We start from the raw sequence: 24,711 nt of genomic DNA, 5'->3' as shown, positions 1-24,711 counted from the left end.
CCCTACACAGCAGAGATGAAGGAAAGGAGTGAACTGTGGGCCAGCTTCTGCGCCTGGGGTAGAAAGGGAAATGGTATACGAAAACTAGCCTAACGAGATCAAGACGGATGGACTCAGGTCTTGGGGGTTGGGGTGAGGCGAGAAGATACTGAAGAGATAAGAGGAAGAAACAAGGTTAAAGCACCGAGACAAAGGAGTAGTGAACACCAGCCTAAAACGGGGCAAAATCAGCAGCAATGGTGGTGGTAGTGGGGTCTGAGGGCCTCTGACCTTAAGCCAGGCTCACCTCTAACGTCTAATTTAAATGGTAGGCCTTCGCTTCTTCCATACTCCACACCCACATACACTCAGCCTCTAAAAGGTCAGCTCTCTGGCACCCAATCATAGCTTCGTTTTCTTTCATTTTTTTCTTTAAAGGTCTCCATGGAGGGAGGGCTGACTTGTAATCAAGGCACCCACTTGTTGTATATGCTTCACAAAATTCTGTTTAATAAACACAAATTTGAAAATTCCTCTCCAGTCTAACCTTAATTCAGTCCTGTTACACTCTCTAATCATTAACATCAATATCAAAAAATCTCAAAGACCTCACTGTAAGTTTATGCAAAATATAATAAAGCAAAAATATAAAAGTTATCACTCCTTTACCATGAGTGTACTTTTTTAATTATGAAAAATTCCAAGCATCTACAACAGTGAAGAGTGTAATGAAACCCACGTACCAGTCACTCAGCTCCCACATCAACTCATGGCCAGCCCCACTGCATCTGTACCTCACCTATCCCCAATATTCTAGATTATTGTGAAGTAAATCCCAGCCAGCATATCTTTTAGGTGCATTTCAGTGAAAAGCCTCTGCGAAGTACTTAGAATAAAAGGCTGGTTACAGCCCCTTCTAGAATTCTAACAGTTTTTCAAGGGGATGCCATATAGGCAGGATGACCACCATTTCTGCAAACCAAGGTCATGTCCAGTAACCACAACCAAAAGAAATGCAGACAAGAGTTGACATCCAATGACCTGCACATAGTAGGACTAAAAGTCAAGTCTCCTATCATGTTCCCGCAGCCACAAGCCCATCTTGTCTAAACATGATTTCAAACAATGCTCCGTCTCTTCCAGCTGCTGCTACTGTGAAGAGGCAAAGGAGAGGGAATATCAAATACCATCTAGGCAGTACCACTCCGGTCCCCACGCTTCTCCAGAGGACACCTCAGAGGCTCCCACATCTTACTGACAAAGCCAGACTCCAAAAGCATGTTTCAAAGTCAGAGCTACTAACTGCTATCCTTAGCTATGCTCAAAACATATGATTTTTAAAACCTGTTTATGTAAAACTCCACCGGAATGGCAACTCCTTGAGGGTGATTTTTTTTTAGTTTCCTTCTCTGCCATCCCCAAGCACCTGGAACAATGCCTGTGCCAGTACTAGGTCCTCTATGCTAACACTACCCTCTGCTTGTCTCCAGCGGTCTAGTCTCAAGTCACTGTACATCCACATCCTCCTCCACAGCCCAGGCATGCTCCATGGTCTTCTAAGTCCTCAGGGGATTCAGGAAGAGGCCCGACAGTTTCCCTAAGGTTGGTTTAAAAAAAAAAAAAAAAAAAAATTTGGAGGGCCAAGAGGTCTTCTGACAGGTGCAGGAAGGGCGGAGATGCTGACAGGTTTGAGGAAGCAAAAATCAAATATGGGTCACCGAGAGCAGCAATAGGAAGGAGTCCAGGCGACAGTCTGGAGTTTATCAAAACAGAAAGATAATCAAAGTGATACTTTTAGTAGATATATCAGAAAAATATGAAATAGAAGTAGAAAAGGCTTATTAATTTATACCTCCTTTCGCCATTCTAAAAATGGAGGGGGCAGAAACTAAAAGTGAAAAAATCTTTTAAGTTATTTTATGGAAGAGGTTAAACTATTTTCCCCCCTTCTCTCTTAGCATCTACCTAAAAGTTAAAATAACAGAAGACAACAGGCGATACTTGTTTATTGGGAAGCAAAAAATTCTTAACCTAACCCAACTGCCAATGAACAAAGAAAATAAAATGGTTCGTAAAGAGCACTCTGATTAAAAAGAACAGCAGCCACCACACACACCTCCTACCTCTGCCCCCAACGCCCTAGTCTTCCTACGCAGGAGAAATCTCTATCAATCATTTGTCTAGGTTCTAGGTTGTTCAGCATTGCTGAATACGCCTACAGTTCTTTACCAGACTTAGGGTACTTATAACACTCTCTACCTCCTTCCCTCCAAGACCAACTGTTTAATGTTTAAATCACATTTCAGTTCCTCTATCAGTTACCTTTGTAACTTTTAAGATATCATTGTTTACAGGTCCAGAATTGCATTTTTCTTTCTTGTGTTTCCAATGTTACTGCCCATGGGCCACTCAAAGGAGAATGTTCATACATTAGGCACGAATACATTATCTTTATTTAGTTGCCGCCAATTACTCATACTTGTGCCACATATGCGTTTGCTTTATATTTGGCTTGTGATTGAGTGTAGTTTTTCTGCTTTGTGTGGAAATTAGAATTCCCTTACCTCTTAGAAAGAGTTCTATGGTTTGTTTCTTCACCAAATCCCAACCATCTTCTAGCTTCTTCATTCTACCTATTGCTTGGAATCTACCCCATTCCTAGTCCTGAATAAATTTTTCTTGAATCCCACCAAAATTCTGTTCAAATGTGGGCTGCTGTGCAGGCTCGTTGTGTAGGTGACATCTTGAGACTTTTCTGGTTTATTATATCAGTTCGAACATTTCTTGAATTCTTTATCTTCCCCTTTTTTGATTTTCATCTGCAAGTAGCATCATCAGAAAAAGTACAAGAGAAGTAAATTTCAGAAGTCCTTGCACGTCTGAAAATGAGTTCACTCTGCAATGACAGAATTCTAGGCTCAAAACCATTTTCCTTCAGGACTTTGAAGACTGGCTGTACTGTCTTCTGGTTGTCACTGTGGCTGATGAGACATCTGGTTCTCGTTTCTTTTAGAAGACCTGGTATCTCTTTATGGAAAATTTTAAGGTTTTCCAGTCTATCCCTGTTTTTCTGAACTATAACAGTGGCAAGTCTAGCAATGGGTCGACCCTTTCACTATGAAGACAGCTCTTTCTCTTCAGCTCCTGCTAATTTTCTTCTCACACTTTTCAGGATTTTCCTCCTTTCAATTTTTTGTTCTCACTTCCCAGAAATTCTAGATGTCAGATCTAGATTGATTCTCTATATCTTTTTTCACTTTTTTTTTTTTTGCCTGTATTTTGGCTTGATATTGAGAGATTTTCTTGATTTTATCTTCTGATTTGTCTATGGAATCTTTTTTAACTTTGCAAACCCATAATTCATCTCTACAAGTTTTTTGTTTTGATTGTTTCTTCCTGATGACATCTGATTATTTTATGTATGCCATATCTTGAATATCTTGGTAAATGCTAAACAGTGTGCTTTTAAAAACAAGCAAAATTATCTACTGGCATGTTTCAGCTTCAGTCAATTCTTCTGTTTCTCCTTCATTCTGCAGATTTTCCTCAAATGTCTGGTGATTCTTCGATAGCCAGCCACATTTAAAAATGAAGGGTCTCTTACACACACATACACACACACACACACACAAATACTGATACATGCTACAACTTGGATAAACCTCAAAAACATTATGCTAAGTGAAAGCAACGAGATGGAAAAGGTCATGCAGCGCATGAATTATATGACATACGTAGAATAGGTAAATTCATAGAGACAGAAAGATTGGTTGCCAGGGGCTGAGAGGAGTGGAGAATAAATGCTAAGTGGGTACCAGGTTTTTTGGGGGATAATGAAAAGGTTTTAGAACTAGAAGATGGTAGTTATAACACAATGTGAATGTACTAAATGCCACTGGCCTGTATACTTTAAAATGGTTAATTTTAGGTGAATATTATAATTTTTATAAGTGGGGGGAGGGGTGTGTGTGTGTCAGGGAAACGAATCCTAACTCTGTGTACATGGACAGAGGCTGATAACTGACAGGCTTTTCTTTAGGGAGATTAATCGGAGGCAGCTAATACTCAAGACTCAAGAGCCCCTCCAGACAACCAATGAGATCATCCAAATTTCATACTCTTTAAGAGCCCTATCTCTCCCCAGGTTATTCTATTTCATAAAAATAATCAGATTATTTTGCCTAGACCGAAGTGGGGGACGGGTTGACTATTCTACATACAGATCTTTTATTAATCTCCCCATCTGCAGCACACTTATCTCTTCTAGCCTTTGCCAGTCAGAGCTCACAGCTTCTTCAAAGATCTGCTGGACAAACTGGCTCCCACGTGCAATGACATGACACCCATGATACCCCCCAATCTGTTCCTTGTTATTATAACATGTATATGCCATTACTTTCATTTTCATGATATCTAAAAATAGAAGAGCACCCCATATTTATCTCATGCTCTTTAATAATTTCTCCCCGCCTTCCCCAACTCTGCAGATGACCACCGATTTACTTTACAACAAATTAGTTAGCATGTTCTAGAATTTTATGATTGAAATCTCTTTGCTCTTTGCTCTCCTGGGATCCCTAATGCAGCATTGTTATTTTGAGATTCATGATGTTTATGTGAGTAGTTCATTCTTTTTGTACTGTTGAGAAGTATTTTCTTCTACTAACGTGCCACTGTTTGTTTGTTCATTCGTCTGTTTGTAGATATTTGGGTTGTTTCCAGTTTGGGGCTATTACAAATACAACTGCTACAGACATCTGAATACCAAACAAACAAAAACAAATGGAGGGGGTACAAAGGTGTCCAGATGAGTGCAACCAACCATCTTGAAGCAGAAACCAATGTTGATAAGCTAGAAAAAAGATTCCATGTGCTCTACTAGTGTCATAAAATTCCAGACTTTCGAAACATTCACATTGTATTTATGCTTGCGGATATAGCTACTCATTATCAACTTGGACACAGAAATCCACTTTTATCTTGACAATCAATAAAATGTGAAGTCACATTTAGGCAACAAAAATATCACGGGAAACCTATCCAACCTGAGAGTGCAGCTGGGCAGCAGATAACATCCTACTCCCACTCTGGTTACAAACCAGTACTCTGAGTGCTGGGCACGTGCTTTCGGCAGCCGAAGAAAGGACGTGCTCCTCTCTCACTTCGAGAACCTGCATCATTCCACAATTCTTTTGTACTTGCACATGAATATAATGTAAAATACCTCGCCTCACCTCTGAAGAGTCTGTTTTATCAAGTCTGCATGAAGCTCAGGCTTCTGTATCGGAATTGCCAAAACTAATTCTGACACGCACACAAACTGGGAACCACACATCCATGAGGTATATTCTATCTCTACGCAGAAATCAGCTCGCTTTGTAGAAGCCCTTTGAGAAAGCTTGTCCTCTATTTAAAAATGGGAACATACAGAAATAGAGCTTTGGGGTTAATTCTCAACTTTTGCATTTATTGACAGGTCTTACACAATCAGATCGACAACAAGCAACATTTACTGAGAACAAAACATGACCAGGCATTTTTGCTAGGTGCTATGAGGCAAAGAAAAAAACATGGACTTCTACCTTAAAAAGTTCAAGCCCTGGTTTACAAACAGCAAATTTCCAATCAGTGCAAGTACCAAGAAACATGCAAACCGTGGTACAGAGACAAGAATGCCCAACTCCACCTGGGGATCAAGGAGGGCTTCATGGGAGAAGGGAGTCAAGGGTAAATCTTCAGTTTCCACCTTGAATGGTGGTATCAATTAAGATAGAAAACCTAAGAAGCTAAGTTTGATGACACTGGCGTTATTTATTATAAACAGAGGCAAGGCTATATCTATAGACTCTGGAAAATGGTGAGAGCATTGAAAAGACTGATAAAAGCCTAAAATAAGGGATAAATTAGAGTGCGTTGAACATGAACTGGCCGAGAAAGAAACTGTTAGTCAAAGAGAACAACTTTCCCAGATACAGAGACCACTCTTTGTTCACGATTATAAGAACAGCTCTGTTCTCCTGTTAAAATCTCTAAACAAACCTCTCTCTTATTCTGCCTGTATTTTTCATTATTTATGGGTGATAACCTGTGGTTATCACATAAAATCATTTTGTGTTTATAAAAGTTTGTAATAGTACAAAGAAAAGGAAACATAACATAAACTACAAATTCAGACAACTCATGTCATTTAAGTAATCAAGCCATAGGGCAGACATATTTCTAGAGGAATAAAATAACTTTCTGCTGACTCACTTTGTACCTTTCTCAAATCTTTCCTACAACTCTTCCCTCTTTAGGGCAGAGAAATCTAACCCTTCAAATTTTTCCTAGAGTAGTAGGGGCAAAGAAAAGTAAAAGGAGAGGTGGGGGGAGGGAGAGAGGGAGGGAGAGGGAGGGAAGGAGGAAGGGAGGCGGGGTGGGGGGAGAGAGAGAGAGAGAGAGAGAAAGATTGACTGATTGATTGGGACAGAGCAAAAGTTAAAGAAAAGTAAGGAGAGAAGTCTCAATAACAAGAATCCCAAAAATCAACTAAACACTTCAATTAGTAGTGTTGTCAATGAAGGCACAAGACCAAACACAGTTGTCAACCAGAAATGTAGGAACAACAGACTGGCTATATTACCCTACATCCTTTTTCCTGGTCCCAATTCAAAATTAATTTTGCATTATTTTTACTTTTCTTATCAATAGACCCCAAGAAAAGGGCACTAGAGACTCTGAAGGTAAAACAATCCAAAGTATATAATTCAACTACTATATGCACACTCAGAGATATCAGTCAGCAATATGTCACCCAGAACTTTCCTCCATGTGGCTCCTAGCCTATGACTCAATTCTCAGAAGGTGTTTTAAGGAACCACAGCAAACACGTGAAAGCAACACTCTCATTCTTCTGCTCTTGCCCTGCCTCCACCACGACCAAGTATTTGAACACCTGTGTGCCAGGCACATGACATGCATTATCCCATTTAATGCTGTGAAGGCAGTATTTTTATCATTATTCTATAGATGAGAAAACTGAAGTGTAGAGATGTTGAGGAACTTGCTCCAGGTCATGTTATATTAAACAGCAGAAAAGGAACCAGAATCCAATCGTCTGATTACTAGCCCAGGCTTCTGCCAAGTCCCAACAGACACAAAGGCCACATCCATGAAAATGTTCACAGCCATATCACCAGTCCCCAACAACTATAACATGTAAGTACTCATCTAAATGCCCAATGAGGACTGCTTGAGCAAATGACAGTTCAAGAACAAGCTGGTATGCTATACAGCCATTTAAAATAACTTATAAGGATGAAGTCAAAACAGAGAAATGTTTCAAATATACATGAAAATACATGTACACAATGATTACTAGAATGTAATGTCAACCAGGATAGGAATTTCTGTCTATTTTGTTCACAGTTATTTTTCTAGTACCTGGCAATTAGGAGGTGCTCAATAAATATCAGATGAATGAAGGAAGGCACTGCAACACAGTAATATTATACAGAAATATGGACACTACCTGGAAGACAGTAAGAAAGCAAACGTTTATTTTAGGTTAATGGAATTATGAATGATATTCTTTAATATTGTAGTAAAAAATAAAAAGACAATATAAATTCAAGATAACGACACAAGTGTGTGATGAGAATCACCCCTTGATCACACACAGTTTACAAGGTTGCTAAGGTAGTGTGAAGGCACAACAAAAAGACCAGAATGAAAGCTGGCCTTGAATGTGATGAAGAGTGCTTTTCTGGAAGGCGGTGAGCATGTTGTATGTGGTGCCAAGTACACAGTGAGCAGTCAATGATGACAATAACCTTTCTAAGCTGGCGAGACAGGGACAACTCTAGCACTCATTGAAGTTAGGCAATTCTCAATGTCACTCTGAAAATTTTTCATCTCCCTTTGAAAAAATATATTTATACAGCAGTAAAACACACATCAGAATTCCACACTAATTACCATGAAGTATGTCAACACACCCACTAAAACACAGCAATTTAATCTAGATTCTACTGAGATATAGGCATGCAAAGAAACTTGACATCAGGTCATAAAAATAGAAATCAGATGGCTGCTCAGCACACAAACACTCAGTGTTACTATGCTCAGCTTAAATATACTTTCCCATGAAGAGTAGCAAAAAACAAACACTTAGTTAATTATAAACACATAAATAATAAAATGGTCTTAAAATTCAGTTATATTGGGACATAAAAAAGTTGATTTAATGAATAAAATTAGTCTTTGCCAGATATTATACAAAAACTTGGTGCCACTTAAGAGAAAGGCTAAATATAAGGTATTTAGTGTTAAGAACATCAACTGCTCATGTTACAAGTGACAAATGGATAAAAACCGGGTTGTTTTGAACACGGGACTATAAAGATTGTGCACTTAAGAGTCAGAAGCCCTGAAAACTCATTATGATTCATCTACAAAGCAGAAGAACGATCCACAGAAAACTCTCAAGGCATGTTCCAGCCACATTTTGCTGAATAACAAACACTAGATTTTAAAACAAATTCAAGGAAGAGGGGGGCAGGACAGTGTTCCAGAGAACATTTTCCCAGCTCTACTCCAGTTAATACAGCAATTCATAAAGCAAGAAGAACTGTAGTAAAAACACTTAAAATAACTAGCTTATTTCTCTAATCCTATCTGGGGAATGCCAGGCTTGAGAAGTGAGCAGTGCAGTTCAGCGCTGATGTTTAAAAAATCTGTTCCTTTCTTCTAATGGTGACACTTCTGACTGCACTCACAATCCTCCGCATTTTCTTCCTTTTTACATATACTTCTTAGTCTCCCACTCCAGCCCAGAAGGTAACGTTCCTACCCTCTGCTTGTGGGGTCTGAACTTCTGTTACCTGCTCTGCCCCTCTATGCACCTTATGGTTTCTCCTGTCAACACGAAGCTCAGAGAGCTCACTGTAGCTCCGCTGACTAAATCTAGCCCAAAATGAACTATTTCTTCTCCTTTCTTAAGCAATTGGGTAGGGCCCTGAACAACATTCCACTTCTCCTGCCCACACCCTAATGCTGCTGAGGGAGTGCTGGGTGTGGTAGACACTCTGGCCCATCACCAGCAAAAGCTGCCTGAGCTCTGCCTGGGGCTCTACCTCAGTTTCCTTCCCAAGCAGCTTGATAGGCAAATGCCTCATGAGCTTCATGGAACAGTACTAACACTAAGAATTCACTAAATGACAAAATTCTTCTGGGCTAACTACTGCACATATTGCAATAAAACATGCCCGTTATTACTCGAAAGGGCCCCTCTCCTCTATTAACAATAATAAAATCATCTTTGTGTAAGTTTCATATAAAAATAAATGTGGTGTATAAAAAAGGTAACTGTTTTCTTTCAAGACTCATATATGGATCACTAAAAATATTTTGTCAGAGATTTTTCCCTTCCTACAACACAATACTTTTCTTGGCAATCATCTCATCTTTCAGGACTATTACATCTGTGTAGTCTCCCCCCAATAACAGATAAGCATTTTCTCTATTGTCTACCCTCAGCCCTTGATCTGATTTTCTGGGTATTTTTCTTTCTCAATGATCTTACTCATGGACTAGTCCCAGAACACGCACAGAAAGTTACCCTCTCACACCACGTGCCCTCACTACACCAAAAGCCCAATGTCCCAGAAAATTGGGATTTTTCTGCTTAAGAGATACCAAATCCCAAGAAGCAATAAAAGGTTTAACTTTATGCAAGACTATGGCTCATCTACAGGCAACTGCACACACAAAACGAGTAAAAGACATAAGCATCAGTGAAAATTTTAAGCCATTCCTCAAACTTAAGATAGCTTTTGTTCATAACTTTTCACGAGACTAGAATTTTAAACCACACACATATCACATTTCCTACTAGTTAAATAGAACCTAACTCGTATGAAAGAATAAAATATCTCAGTATGCCACGGAGTTGTACAACCACCGCCAAGACCAACGGGGAAATCGGTAGTATCTGGGTGACAACTTCTGACCTCCACTCATAGAGACGCATGCAACAGGGACCCAGAGTAGCCAAAGTGCCTGTGAACCCCATTCTGTCTACTCAGCACTTAAATTATTCCCTCCTGTCTCAAAAAAATTTACAAAAATAAAAACAATGCTAGTTTTCAGCCAGCCTGAACGAGGAAGAGTATGTGTGATTCCTTCTTTATTTTTAACCATGCTATTTCTGCCTAGCCTCTTTGGTCAAATTTCTGAACCACTTAAAACAAGACTGAGTCCCTTTATGTGCAGCAAACCCACAAAAAGACCCAGAGCTCTTGTTGTCTAGCCCCAGAAAATGGTGTTAACATGCTCCTCAGTGAGGTCTAGAGAGAGGGAAAAAATAGATCTTATACCATCATCTAAATTTTCATGGATTATTTTCCTCCTTTCTCTATTTTCTCTTAAACCCTTTATTTATGTTTCGACTCTCTTCCATCTCTTTTCAGCCCTTCATTTCTGTTCCAAGTTATTTTGGCTCCTTCTCCTCATGATTTTGAGGGCCAGCACAATGCCCTTTCATGACAATAGAAAAGGATGTACAGCAGGGACTAAGGAATCTAGCTCACACCAATAACATCAGCTACTGTTATCAATAGTCAACAAAATCCACAAATATCCAAGAAATTATTCAATAGCTACTATGGTTGAAACACTGTGACAGGAATAATAGGGGAAATAATGTATAAAGCAGTTTGTGCTCTCCAAGAAGTAACAATCTAGTTCAGAGATCATGCAAAAATATGTGGAAAAGGTAATATATAAAGCAGTCAGAAGACTGCAGTATCTAATAATACACGTGGGCTGTAATATTTGGGCACTGAGACCAAAGGTGGGTACAACCACTGTGCTCTAGGGGGTCTCAAAGGGGCTGGCTCAGGGAAAGTACAAGCTGGACTTGAAGGGAGCTCTGAGGGTACCAAAAGGTGAGAAGGGCTTTCCAGGGCCAGAAGGCTTTCCAGGGGGCTGACCACATGTCAGCCTAAGAAGAAGAAAGGATATAAAACAGTAAATTTTACGTTATATGTTTTACCACAATAAAAAAAAAAAGGACGAAAGGCAGCTGTCTCCAATAGGGTAGGAAAGTCAACACAGAGGGCTTGACAAACAGAATTCCTACGCTCAGATGGAAACATCCTGATGAACTTAGTCAACTGGATACTTTGTCCAATGCAAAGCCACATACTTGACAATTCCTTTTCTAATTTTAAATACCAACACTGCACAGAACCTCACAATGTTATTAAAGCAAAAGAAACTAATTGCCAAGATAGGGAGAGGTGTGCATGGTGAAGGAGGAAGAGACAATGCCTCTTTTCTACTGGGGAAATGTCCCCTGGAAACAGAGGTCCCAGCAGCTTTGCTATGGTGCAGAAATCCCAAACCCAGAGGTTCCAAAGGGGCTCCATTCTTCAGAGTTTTCTGCTGAGTACAAGAGGAAATCTGCAATCACTTCTACAAGTGAGTCACAAAAAAGCTCTAGCTTTCAGCTTCTAGCTGATTGCTAATAAAGCCCTGAGTATCTAAATCCAAGATCTTAGCCTTTGCTGACCATCTGAAGGAAAAACCTCCGAAACTAGTAAAGCAACAGTTACAGAAATAATACGTGGCACACCTTAGTTATTTCCCTTTAATCACCAACAAGAAAATTATTTGGTTGAAATCATGCCCACGTGCTCCCGATCTTCAATTTGGGCAGACAACAAAATCCGCATAATAGTTCCAAAAGGAAGGTCAGTGAAAACAGTAAAGAGAAATGTCCCCATTTTCACATAATGACCAACATTAGAGGAGAAACATGCTGGGAAATTGTCCAAATGACCATAAAAATACTCAGAGTACACAGTGTTCTATATGAGTATACTATGTACTAGTGCAGTATTGCATACTACAAAATGTACACAGGACAATAACTGGCCTGAGGTGCAAGACATTGAAAAGTATGCTAGTTCAAGTGTTAAATATAAGATTCTTGCTGGAATAACCAACTTTGTTAATTCTTTAAAATTTCCACATTAACATCTCCGACTCAGTGAAATACAAACTAAGAACTTCATTCTTACAGGTATCATTAAAATCTCTTTCGACATTAGTCATCGGTATATGAAATAAATGAGCTCATTAGCCCAGAGGCACTGATTATTATACGGGGCAAACCAGGGATCTGCGTACTTCTCAAGACATTTATCAGTCACTCACACAAGGGTGTGTAGAAAATGGTGATTCTAACACTTATTTCTTACCTAATAAAGTTTCATAAGTCTCGTTTTCCGAAACAAGTGGTAATCTATGCAATTCTGCTTCTACATCGTTCTGGGACTATCTTTCCTGAATCTACCCTAACCCGCCTTTCTAACTCTTAGCAGTCCGGGAATCTGAGGGCCTTAGATATGCATATGTTGGAAAACAAAGTAAATGCATCAGATGTGTCCAAATGATGCAATGTACACTTAAGCTTGGTTTCAAGCTATAGGGCCATTCAGTCCGTCTGAAGGAAACATTAGTTAGCAACAGTTCATATTCAGATTTAACTGGGGGGATTTCACTTGGAACTGACAACAGTGCTCACCTTTAGGACAGAGGCTAAGTTGGTCATGTGCTCATTGAGGGCACCCTCGGACTCCTTGTAGGTCAAGCAGGTGAACTGGTACTCCTCAGGATCAAAGGCATCAGCCCCCTGCTGCTCCACATCGCTGGATACTCCCACGTAATAGTCTTCTATGTCCCCAGGGTCCTCATCCTCTTCTTCCTCCTCACAATTTGGGTCATAGTCCTCTTCATTGCTGTCAGACCCCTGGCTATTCATGTCCACAGACATCTTAACATCCAGCCAAGTTGCAGATCAAGAAAGCAGGTTTTTTGGCCCTCCCCCCAAACTTTACCACTTTCTCAAATGCATTAGTGTTTTTGTATTCTAAGGGAGAAAAAGGAAAAAATAAGTGTTACCTTTCTTGTGAGAAGTTGGAACAGAAACCATTCAAAAATCAAAATGGCATAGCCCTGGCCCTACCCCCACTATGGCCTATTTCCCTACTTTGGTCTCATACAGGTAACCTCACCATCGTCTCCCTGCCCAAGATTATTAAAGAGAAACCCCTTCCTGGAGGGGCAGAAGTGGCTGACAACAGAAACTTCATACGAAGGGTCTGGCATGAAAGAATAAAGCTGTCTGCTCTATGTCAATGAGTCATTCCCATGGACTTGTCTTTCCTGCCAGAGTCTTTAAGAGAGAAGCACATCCCCACAGTTGACTGCCTACAAGATGAGCCACCTAAAGGTTGAACTACCGAAATTTAAAATTCAAAATCTCTTTGCTAATCATGCCCCGCGTAGTGATGACACATATGGTACATGACAGTTCCTTCCCACTATAATATCTAGGAAAAGAATATCACTGTTTCACAGACATGGCTCTCAGATATCTGGAAAGCAGGTGCACGGTTAGTAAAGAAAAAATTAAAAGCCACACTGTTCTTCAATATCCTTCTCCAGCATGCAAAGTTAACTGATTTCTCAGTGTTAAAGGATTCTACTGATCCTTTACAAAAGGGATACTCAGAGGAAAAGAAACTGACTAATATTGAAGGAAAACCATAAAAATTCTTGTCTTAGCAGAATCGAGGCTAGGTAAAACCAGACTCTAGGGTGAACAAACAAGAGTTCAAATGGAAACAGCTATTGAAAAATCCTCACAGATCAAAATGTTACTCAATTACATATAAATGAACAGAGAACACTAGTTGAGAAAGCAAACAATCGCCAAGTACTAAATGCATCTCAATGAATAGTACCAAACAGTGACTGAAATGTGAAAACTAATAGAACCTTAAAATGCAAGAGCATTTGGATTGAATGGTATGTAAATAATTTACATAACCATATCCAGATGAAATACAAATGTAAATGTAAAGTTTATTTGAAGTAGATAATCTCTTAAAAAAGTCAACCATAATTAAAATGCAGATTAAAAATAAATATATACTGACTATAAGCAGTCTAAAGGAAGACAGAACCACCTTTTAATGATATCACAAAAAAAGCAGTGAATCTAAGTTTTATGTTAATTATAATTGCCCATTTTTTAAAATCACATTGAGAAGGCAATATATATATAATAGTATTTCAAATTTGATTTTTAACAAATTGTATTACATGGTATAACCACCTAATCACAACTGAATTTAACTACGGTATTTTTCCCTTAGGAGAAAAAATTAGTTTTGAAATTAAAAATACCTGTAATTCTTGAAGATCTTGCAGGAAGATGTCACCCAAATATTCTATGTCATATAATTTCCATCTAAAATGAAAAGAGAATTCTGATATTTTTAAATTGGTACTCTTACAAATTTATTTTTTAAAAAGCAAAGACATTTAAGAGGACAAGCAGCAAGGGACCAGAGTAACTGTGGAATTACAGTTGACCCTTGAAGAACATGGGTTTGAACTGCACAGATCCACTTATACACAGATTTTTTTCAATACTGTATTTTCTCTTTCTCATAATTTTCTTAATAGCATTTTTCTCTCGCTTACTTTATTATAGTAAAATAGTATATAATACACAACATACAAAATATGTTATTTGTTTATGTTATCAGTAAGGCTTCTGGTCAACGGTAGGCTATTAGTTGAGTTTTTGGGGGAGTCAAAAGGTATACACATATTTTAGACTGTGCAGGGGGTCCACATCCCTAACTCCTGCATTATTCAAGAGAAGTCTGCATGTCATAATTATATTGACAAGTTACATGATCTTCTGAATAAAAGTATTCAAAGTAAACAGCTGACAATAATTTTAACCAGGGTACTACTGGTAATGGAAATGGATACCCAACTTCCTCCATCAGTTTAAAAGTCCATCGCCTTACTCTTTTCTTTCAGAGTCCCTAAATTAACTATCACAATTTCAATCCTAAATGTTACATACAAAGTAAATTGTAACTGACTTAAAACTGAACTTTTACTATAAAGTCACTTCCACTGCGGTAATCTAACACTTACAAAATACTGTCAATATTTCAGGTCTCACTTTACTTGTGAAAAAAAGTGGTTTCAAATAAAAAAATGTCCCATACGAGATGCCACCAGGCAGTATTAACACTCATTTCCTACCTCTCTTCTGACATGCTAAAAGGCCATCTGACTTTCTCAGAAATACAGACCCCACTATTCCAAACATTTAAATGAGTACTATTTGCTTACTCAATTAGTAACTTCATGTCTATTTCTTTATCCTTTAGAATTACTTAGAAAACCAGATCTTATAACTTCCAAACGTAGACAGGCAAATATAAACCAATGAAAATCAAAGTCCAAACAATGATTGTGAAAGATTATTTCCAAAACGGTAGAGGAAAATTTGTTTTTTTTAAAACCTTTTTGCTTTTGCCTGTTTTTATGTAAGATACAGCTTACTGGGCAAATAGAATCTATGAATATTGTTCCCATTTACGAAATACTACTACCCATAATAGCTCTCATGTAATGAGAGCCAATTTCAGGTCTCATTAAATCTTCACAACCATACAAAGTGGCAATCACCCCCTTCTTACATATAAGGAAACTAGAGTTCGAAAAGCTTAAGTAGCTTGCCCAGGACCTCGATGTTGGCAGATGCTGAAGAGCTCAGCATTATACTTCCACCAGATTCATGGCCTATGTTGATTCGCAATTCCCCATCACCCTCCCAGAGCAAAGCTAACTCCAGAATCACAACAGAAGAGCATGCTTCCATTTTTTTCTGGATTTCTCCCCGGGGATTTGGGCTTAGAGGCTGCCCAGGGTTCTCACCAACTAAATCGTCAAGAACCAAGGAAGAACTTCAAGCTCCCCTCCTAAAGGGGAACCTGAAAAAAGAACAACATTTCGTACTTACTAGGTGTTCTAGGTTCATATTTAACATTTAATTTTTAATCTTTCCAAAGTTAATGATCCCTATTCTTCTTGAAAGAGTGCTGACATTCAAAAGGGCCAGTATGTTATCTAATTAACGGAACTGGTGACAATGTTTTGATTTCCTTAGATGTTAAATATTGTCCTTATGTCGCAGAAAAGGAGTAAAAGAAATTACTTTTTCCTAGAGCCAAAGTCACATGTTCAAAAAGACCTGAGACCCACCCTGAATTAAAGAATCCAAATGGAAGACGTCTCAACTTAAAGTTGACAAGAACGAAACACACTTTTTGGTGAATCTGCCCATGTTTACTCCAGTTATAATATTTAGCACTGAATGGTCTTTTACTGAGTCAACATCTCTGAAGAAAACTACTTGACAAAAAACTATGAACCAGAAACTTAGTTTCAAAACATTACACTACGTCTGTACTGCCAAATACAGTAGCCGCTAACTACATGTGGTTATTTAATTTAAAAATTAAGTTGAAAATTTGGTTTTTCAGTCGCACTAGCTACAAGTCAAATGCTCAATGGCCACGTGTGGCTTGTGGCTACCTTACTCAACAGCAACTGTATAGAATATGTCCATTGTGACAAAGTTCCATGGGACACAGCAACAATCGGTACTGAGATGAAGTCATCCGAGAACACGGCTGCCTCTCCCGTGGCTAGCACAGAGGCGTCCGGCAAGGCGGCGACGCAGCTCCTGGGACGCCTGTCCCTTCCGAAGCACTGAGCTATCCGCGAGGACACAGAGCCCACGCGCTGGGGGTCCCTTCATATGCGGGCGTTAACTAACCGCGCGGGTGGCACTGCAAGAGCTCAAAATGATGACCTAAGTGGCTAGCCCCGGAGGTGGCGCGTTTCCCCGGCGCGCCGGGTGGGGAGGGCCCATATACACCGGCGTCAGTCGGTCAGAGGCGCTGGCCTCCGACCTCTCCGCGAGCTGAAGGGGAAGGAAGAGGAAAAACGGGGACACCAAGCGCCCCGTCCGCCACGGCCGTAGTCTTCGGCTGCCGGTCCGCGGCCGGCCGGGGGCGCTGGGACCGTGTACGGGCGGCCTGGGGAGCCGGGGCCTCGCGGACCGCGACGAAGGCGGAGCCCGGACCCGGCTAGGGAGGCGCGCGGAGAGCCCACCTCCCTCCCCCGACCTGCCGGGTAAACAAGGCCGCGACCCGCACTTCTCACCTACCGGGAGCCGCGGCCTCGCGGCCGCTGAGCCCGGGCGGGCCAGACCGGGTCGGTCTGAGCCAGAGGGATCGGACCCAGGCGCGGCGGCGGCGGAAACGGCAGGCCGACGCCGGTCAAGGCCCGCGCTGCTTCCTCCGGCGGAGCCGTCTCCGCCGCTCCGGAAGCGCTCAGCGCGGTTACGTCACTTCCGGCCCGGGGTCGACCCGCGGTCGCAGGGGTCGCGGCCGACGCTAGGTAATAGTGCCCTTGGGTCGGCGCTTGTGTGTACCCCAGCGCTCGGTCCCAAAATCTGACCAGGGCACGGCCAGCGCTGAGGGTTGCAGGAAGCAGCGGAAGAGAGGGCTCGGCTTACTGGATCGTGGTCATGGCATCGTTTCCGGCTTTCGCCTACCAACGCCGCCCGCCGCGATATTTCTAAGCAGGGTTTTTCTGATAGACTCCGCATTTCACTGTTTGTATTCTGGTGTCGGACATGGGGAAGACATCCTGACGTCCGTGGAGTGGATAAAGGACGGTTGCTAGACGAAGGAGAGCACGGCCTTTGGGTCGGCGCGCGGGGCCTGAATTCCGCCTATGCCCTGAGGCTATCTCCTGGTGGCCCCAGACTCGCAGGACCTCGCCAGGCTTTCATTTCCCTCTCCGCCCGACTCACCGCCCACTTCTTCGGCTTCCCATCACCATACAAGGCTGAATCTTAACTGCCTTGCTGCCCAGTTTTTTCAAACAGTATAGGAAGTGTCAATCATGACTTCTAGTATACCTTCTGTGTCCTGTCGTTAGGCGTTATGGATAGGTTAGAGCCATGGAGGGTCACTGAAGTTGCTGCTACACAAATAGAAACGCCAGTGTGAAGCCGCTGATGCTAGGGAGCGTCTTGGGCCGTGCAAGTACGTAGATAACCCAAAAGATTTCCATCCATACCCGAGTCGAGTCGTGTATGCACTGATATTCGAGTTCTACGTGTAACGGGCTCTCTTATTTAGTGCTTGCTGCTTGTATGTACGCGTATATTTCTTATCCATGAGTTGAAACTCACTTCCAGTTTAACTCAGAACATGTGTCTAAATCAGATACAATTAAATACTAAAAAACTCCAAATTAATTTGGAGTGAAAATGAATAGTGATGAGTAAGATACTGTAGGGTTATGAATTTTGTATATTAGCAACATAAAAGTCTACTATAATCCAGTGTGCCTTAATAACATTTGTTTTGAGAAAACATATCCCTTTAAATTATGATACTAGCAATGAACCCAAATTATATTTTCTGCATTTGAAATGTCACTTAGAAGCTCTTACTCTGGGTTACTGGTAATAAATTATCTCTAGTGAACAAAAGGGAAAACAGTCTTTCTGTGGAGTTATTGTGTTTAGGTGTCAAGCACAAAGCTGCACGTACAATATATTGGAATCCTATGTATTATCCTTATTTGTCGACTTGTCTTTCCCCTGATGGTGAGTTTTTTAAGAGCACTGATCCAACCTTATTTTCAATATTACTCCATTAAATAAACATTTATTGGGCTGACGATAACATTTTTAAATAGTAGCAGTCTCTCCCCAGGAAATAAAGATTTAAAAATTAAGCCGAAACATTTAAGGATATGCATAAAAATTTGTGCACATACGTGTGTTTTGGAATGGTGTTTCTAATAGTAAAAAGTTTGTAGCATCTCAAGTGTCCAAAAGTGAGGATTTGTTAAATTATGGTAAAATATACAATAAAGAAGGCCATAATAATGATGCTATACAAAGGCAGCTATTGACAAGGAAAGGTATTTGTGATATACTCTTAAGTGATAAGAATAAGATGTGAAAATGTGTGTGATATTCTATTTTCAAAACATATATGCATGTAAAAAATATAAAGTCATGGTTTCTGTGGGACAGGAATCTGGACAGGCCGCAGTGGGAATGGTTTATCTCAGATTCTCAATGTCTCGGCCTCAGCTAGAAGATTCAAAGGCTGGGAGCTAGAATTATAGGAAGAATTATTTACTCATACGTCTGATGGTTGATGGTGTCTGTTAGCTGGAGGCCTTGCTGGGGCTGTCAGCCAGAACACACACACACACATGACCTCTCTATGTGACCTGTTTTTCCTGGAAACGTGGTGGCTGGGTTCCAAGAACAAGTGTCTTAAGAGAGAGCCAGGTGGAAGCTGTATCTCCTATTATGGCTTAACCTTGGAAGTCACACAGCATTATTTTTACCACATCTTATTGGTCCAAGCAGTTACAAAGGTCCTCTCAAGTTCAAGGAGAGGAAATGAAACCCCACCCTTGATGGAAGAATACCAATATGATATCACATTGTAAGAAAAGCATATGGTATGGGATATATGTGCGGCCGTCTTTGGAAAATATAGCATGTATCTTACACATATGTCCTTCATCTTTGCTTTTATTGATTTTAATTAGAAGACTAGTACATTCATACATTAAAGTTGTAAAAAATTAATACAAAAATGTTGATGGCAATATTCCCATTAACTCCAACTCAACCCTATTCAGGATTACTGCCATTCTCCAGAGTTTGGTGCCTGTCTTTCCAGGACCCTTTCTATGCATCTACATACATATCTATATTTATAACTATACACATACTTACATAAACTTTAAAAAATTAACAGGCTATTATAAATATTCTGTTTCTTTTTTAACTTAGAAGGTGCTATCATTATCCCCATTTCACAAATGAGCAAACTCAGATACAGAAAGGTGTGGTAATTGCTCAAAGTCATAAAGTTAGGAAGTGGCCAAGCTGAGATTGTAGCCCTGGCCATCTGGCTCCAGAGTTGGACCCCTTCTCAACATTTCCTAGTATGATCGTACTGTCATCTGACCATGCTCCTTTTGCAAGTCATCTTTTTCTAATTTTCACTCAGGTAAAATTACTGATAGTGCTGCTGTGAACACCCTGAGATGTACTACTTTTTGCCTAGATGTGAAAATGGTCTGGGTTATATTCCTAGAAATGGAATTGGTGAGTCAACTTCTACGTTCATTTTACATCATTATAGATACAGCCAAATCACCTTCGAAAACTGCCTTTGGTTCTTTGAGTCCAGGTAAAGGCCAGGCATCATGTTGTTAGATATGATGGCAAGGAAAGGCAACCACAGCTCCTGCAATCAAAGAGATTTGGTCTATTAGGGGATGCATAAATTTGAGGAATAATTAAATAAGAGTGAAATTGCTGTGAGGAGTACTGCACAGGAGTCAGTGGGCTCCATCTTCAGCCTCTGCTCCATCTACACTCATTTCCTAGTGATCTTATCCAATCTCTGCCTGCGTATCTCCAACACACTAATGACTTCCAGGTTTCTATTTCTAGCCCTACCCAATTTCCTGAACTCCACACTCGATATATTCAATTATCCATTTAATACCTCTACTTGGATGTCATATTGGCATTCAGATTTAACATGTCCCAAACAAAACTCAATTTTATCTCCAAACTTGCCATTCCCCCCAATGTTTCCCAGCTCAGTAATGTCACACTCTCTCACCATTTACTCAGGTCAAAAATTCACAAGTCTCTCATAAGTCTTCTTTCCTTTTCATATTTCACATTCAATCCATAAGCAATATCTATGTGCCATACCTCCACAGTATGTCCTGATTTGGCACTTCTCACCACCTGTGCTCTAGTGCAAGCCACCATCATGTGTCCCTGAATCTGAGTGGGTCCCTTAACTCGGTAGTCTCTATGCTTCTACCCTTGCTCCATTACATTTGTTCTCAACATTGTTTAGGAAGATCTTTTTAAAGCATAAAATGTCATTTCCCTGTTCAAAACCCTCCAAAGCTTTCTCTCAAAGGCTTTGGCCTTAAGAGGCTTACAGAGGATAGAGGCTAGAGCCAAATACTCAGGGTTAGAATTCCAGTTTGGCAACTTCCTAGCTATGTGACCTTGCTCAAGGAAACTTACTTCTTTATGACTTAATTCTCATTTGTGAAATGGGGATAATAGCACCTTCCATTGAGTGAAAAAGCAGAATTATAGTTATGATAGCTTTTTATTAATTAAAAAAAAGGTTTGTGTAAATGTATGTGTTTGTGTGTGTACTTGTTAGATATAAATGTGTGTGTAGATGCATAGAAAGGGTCCTGGAAGGACAGGTACAAAATGCTAATATTTTACATTCTTGTTTTTTATATTCTTGTTTTTTAGGTTGTGCTCTTTAATCCATTCGACCTCTGCTTTGGGGGCTCCTACTTTCGTGCTGGCCCCTCTCTCGTGCTGCAGTCTTCCAGGGGTTACATATACATCTATTTGCTGAAGCCTTACTGGCTTCTGTCTCTGGTCTTTACCTCTCTCCTAGTTCCCAAGCTATATACCTGACACTAACCAGTTATGTCCCCAGATGTGCCATGGGCACTGGAAGTGCAGTGTGTCTGAAAACCAGAGCTGCTGCAGGTTTTTCTGGAAATGCCTCTGGGGTTCTAGCTCCTTTTCCATCCTTCTATGACCCCCTCCCCAGTTCACGCCTTCACTGACTCTTGCCTGAACCGTTGTAATTCTCTCTTAACTGGTCTCTCTGCTTTCAGTCCCTCCCAAAACAAATTCACTCATCCAACATAGATTTTCTAAAACAAATCTGATCAGGTCACCATAGTTCTTAAAAAATTCTTCCATCATTCCCTATCATCTCCTAGAAAAAGCTTATAATACAGAGTAGATAGGCTTTTGGACTTTGCCCCAGCCTCTTTGCCCTCCACTCCCCTACAAGCCCTCTGGACCAGTCAGGCCCAGTCACTTCCTGATCCCAATCCTGATCCTGTTACTCGTCTTCCCACCCCAAGCATATATGGGGGCCATCTTCCCCATTCCAGGCTTCCCTCTAGCCTGGGAGCACCTACAGAAGACTTATCAGGTCACCTTGGCAATGAGGTATCTGCGACAGAGTAGGGGTATGTCTATTATTCACAGCTTTTTGATTTAAAAAATTTCAAACATACAGAAATGATGTAAGAGTGATATAATGAATACCTGGATACTGTGCACCTAGGGTCACCAAGACAAAAACATTAGCATCATCCTTAACTTCTCTCTTGCATACCTTTTATTTTATTCATTAACAATTCCTTTAGGTTCTTGCTTCAGAATATATCCAGAATCCAAATACTCCTCACCGCCTCCTCTGCTATGCCCTGATCCAAGCCAGCATCTATGACCATGACCGTTAGCCTCCTCAAGGCTCCCTGCTTCCTCCTTGATCCCTACTGCCTATTCTCACCCAGCAGAGGGCTCCTGTTAACTCATGAGTCTCTCCCCTGCTCAAAACTCCAGAATGGCTCCCATCTTCTTTGAAGAAGCTAATGTTCTCACAGTTGACAAAGTGTGCTATGTATACTACCATCTCCTACATGTCTGTTGCCTCTCCTGCTCTCCCTCGCTCGGGTCTAGCCACAAAGAAATCCCTGTGGTTTCTCAACAGGCCAGGCATAGACAATCACTTTTGCATTTTCTTGTTCTCTGCCCTTAAGGTTCCTCAACTTCCACCCCGTATCTGTGGGATCAGGACTCATTCTCTCACCTTCTCAGGTCTTGAATGCAAACACCTCAGTAAAACTCTCCCTTACTCACCTAATTAAAATTGCAAATTACTCTGCCCCCTCACTCTCTAATCCTCTTTCTGGGTTTATTTTTCTCACGTGACACACTAGTATTTTTGTCACTTATTTATTTTTGTTATGGTCTGTAAACTCCATAAGGACAGGGACCCATGCGCTGTGCTACCAGCCGTGCTTCTGGCATCTGGAAGGGCGCCTGAGACATAGCAGAGCACAACTGACTTCTGTTGAGTGGAGGAACGGTAGCCCAGAGAAGAGACTTCGGTGAGGAATTAAGCCCAACCGCGGGTACTGCCAAATACCCTCAGACAGCGTCACGGCCCGCCCCACTCCCTCAAGCCACGCCCACGGGGGGCGGGACCGCGGCCGGAAGCAGATTCCCCGCCACACTCTCCGCCGGCGGAAGCCAGGCCGGGCAGTCTAGGCCCTCCTTCCGACTTGCCTCGGGCTCCTGCCCCGCCTCCCTGAATGTGGGTGAAAGGTCGGCAGTGCCGGCACTGCTACTGGGGCAGTGAAGCTAGGCGGCGGGGAACGTACCGACACACTGACGAGCAGACGGACCATGGCAGACGAGGCGAAGCCCATCAGCCCGATCAAGAACCTACTGGCCGGCGGCTTTGGCGGCATGTGCCTGGTGTTCGTGGGGCACCCGCTGGACACCGTCAAGGTGCGAGGAAGGTGGAGGGAGGAGGCCTGGGCGGGGTATGGAAAGCAAGGTCTCCAGCGAGGTGCGGCCGGGGATATAAAGGGGGCCCGTGGGAGCTTCCGTGAGAAGTTTAGAGAATATCCCTTTCGCCCCTTTTGGAGTTCGCGGGAAGCTGTTCCTCTCCTGCAGAGAGCTGGATCTCGCAGAGCAAGCCGACTAACTGCCCATCAAGGGCTCTGATTTAAAGTTCTCTGTCCCGTAGCCTCTCCTGACCTTGCGCCACTTCTTTAGGAATGAGAAAGAAGCGCCTCCCCAAAGTTCTGATTTCAGCAAACCCTAACATTATAAGCAAGATCGAAAGAGGTCACCTGTAAAGCCCATCTCAGGAAGAGAGCTAAAGACAGAGGCACGGTTATTCTAGAGATGTCTTTTGGCGCATTCCTCTGGGACCAGAGTGCCCCATTACCATCTCCTTTTCACCTTTCACTGTCCACGAGGGTCTTGGCCATTTTCAGCCTGTCACCCTGTGTTAGACTGAGTGGCCCCCAGTGCGAAATGATGATGTCCTCAGTGACTCAGCCTCTGCCAAGGAAAGCCAGTGACCTACTTTGCCCAGGACTAGGCCTGTCCTCACAGCTCCCAGGTAAGGAAACTGTGGTCAAACTGAGACAACTGGAAAGAGGAGACTCCTGGGGGCTTGTTCCCTGGGCTTCCTCTCAACGCTTCCCTATGCAGCACTTTCAGCCAGGTTTTGCTGGAGGCTAAAGTCCATTCCCTGTGACTTAGCATTCAAATCTTCATCCCTGTTTTCTAACCTAATTTCTGGACACACGCTTGGAGGAACTTGACAGATCATGGCCAGGATGGGCCTTTGGGGAGCAGACATGTCACAGAGTAGGAAGCCTGTGCAGGGGTCTATTAGAATATAGACTTGGGCACATGGCCTCTCCACGCTGCTTGAGTGTCCTTACGACGTGGTGGTTGCCTTCCCCCAAAACGAATAACCTGAGATGCAGACAGGCAGAAGCTTACCTTTTCATCGCCTTGAGAAAGTCACATAGCATCAATACCACCACATTCTATTCAATCGAAGTGAGTCGTTGAGTCTGACCCACATTCAAGGGAAGGAGGATTAGCATTTACCTTTTGAAGGGGAAGAGTGTCAAAGAATCAGTGGACATAATTGACAATCACCACACGGGGTAAGGATGGGTGAGGATTTGGCCTAGGAGAAAACTCAGACACAGAGAGGAAGAACTTAGGATTCTGGGAGCTTCTTGAAGGACTACTCCAACAGACTGGGTACTCGTGTGACAAAGAAGAACAACAGGAAGAGGTCAGAAGTGATGCTAAGGTTTCAAATCCTGAGAAAGAGAGTGGTTATGTGGCTCTGGCACAAATGGGCCATTGCCCAGGAG

The 24,711-nt window shown here is 41.7% G+C and overlaps 3 protein-coding genes across 5 annotated transcripts in view; 2 read left to right on the top strand and 1 right to left on the bottom strand.

Moving 5' to 3' along the window:
• The window catches only part of ARIH2 (ariadne RBR E3 ubiquitin protein ligase 2), a 43,127-nt gene extending 25,884 nt beyond the window's left edge, over positions 1-17,243 (bottom strand). For 2 of the 3 annotated variants that reach the window (XM_015587188.2, XM_006909065.3), the window contains exons 1-3: positions 17,069-17,243; positions 14,215-14,278; positions 12,548-12,892 (exon numbers count right to left, since the gene is read on the bottom strand). Coding sequence is in view for 2 of the 3 variants with exons in the window: in XM_006909065.3 (XP_006909127.1) it covers positions 12,548-12,796 (249 nt within the window). In the remaining variant the exon portion in view is untranslated. Of the gene's footprint in view, positions 1-12,547; positions 12,893-14,214; positions 14,279-17,064 lie in introns of all 3 variants that reach the window. The other variant, XM_015587187.2, reaches the window with a different exon arrangement.
• ARIH2OS (ariadne RBR E3 ubiquitin protein ligase 2 opposite strand) lies at positions 16,480-18,886 on the top strand. Its single transcript, XM_025044830.1, is given in 7 exon segments — positions 16,480-16,499; positions 16,829-17,027; positions 17,029-17,184; positions 17,186-17,399; positions 17,450-17,626; positions 17,629-17,678; positions 17,681-18,886. Coding segments are annotated over 7 exon segments (894 nt in total). The 3' UTR covers positions 17,759-18,886.
• A 4,147-nt stretch (positions 18,887-23,033) lies between these two features.
• SLC25A20 (solute carrier family 25 member 20) overlaps positions 23,034-24,711 on the top strand; it is a 19,687-nt gene continuing 18,009 nt past the window's right edge. The window contains exon 1 of the mRNA XM_006909064.3: positions 23,034-23,314. Within this exon, the coding sequence (XP_006909126.1) occupies positions 23,210-23,314 (105 nt within the window). The 5' untranslated portion in view covers positions 23,034-23,209. The remainder of the gene's footprint in view (positions 23,315-24,711) is intronic.

The sequence above is a fragment of the Pteropus alecto genome, unplaced genomic scaffold (genome assembly GCF_000325575.1).
Source record: "Pteropus alecto unplaced genomic scaffold, ASM32557v1 scaffold53, whole genome shotgun sequence".
NCBI lineage: Eukaryota > Metazoa > Chordata > Mammalia > Chiroptera > Pteropodidae > Pteropus > Pteropus alecto.
Note: the sequence above shows the minus strand (reverse complement) of the source record. Positions and strands in the feature narration are given on the sequence as shown.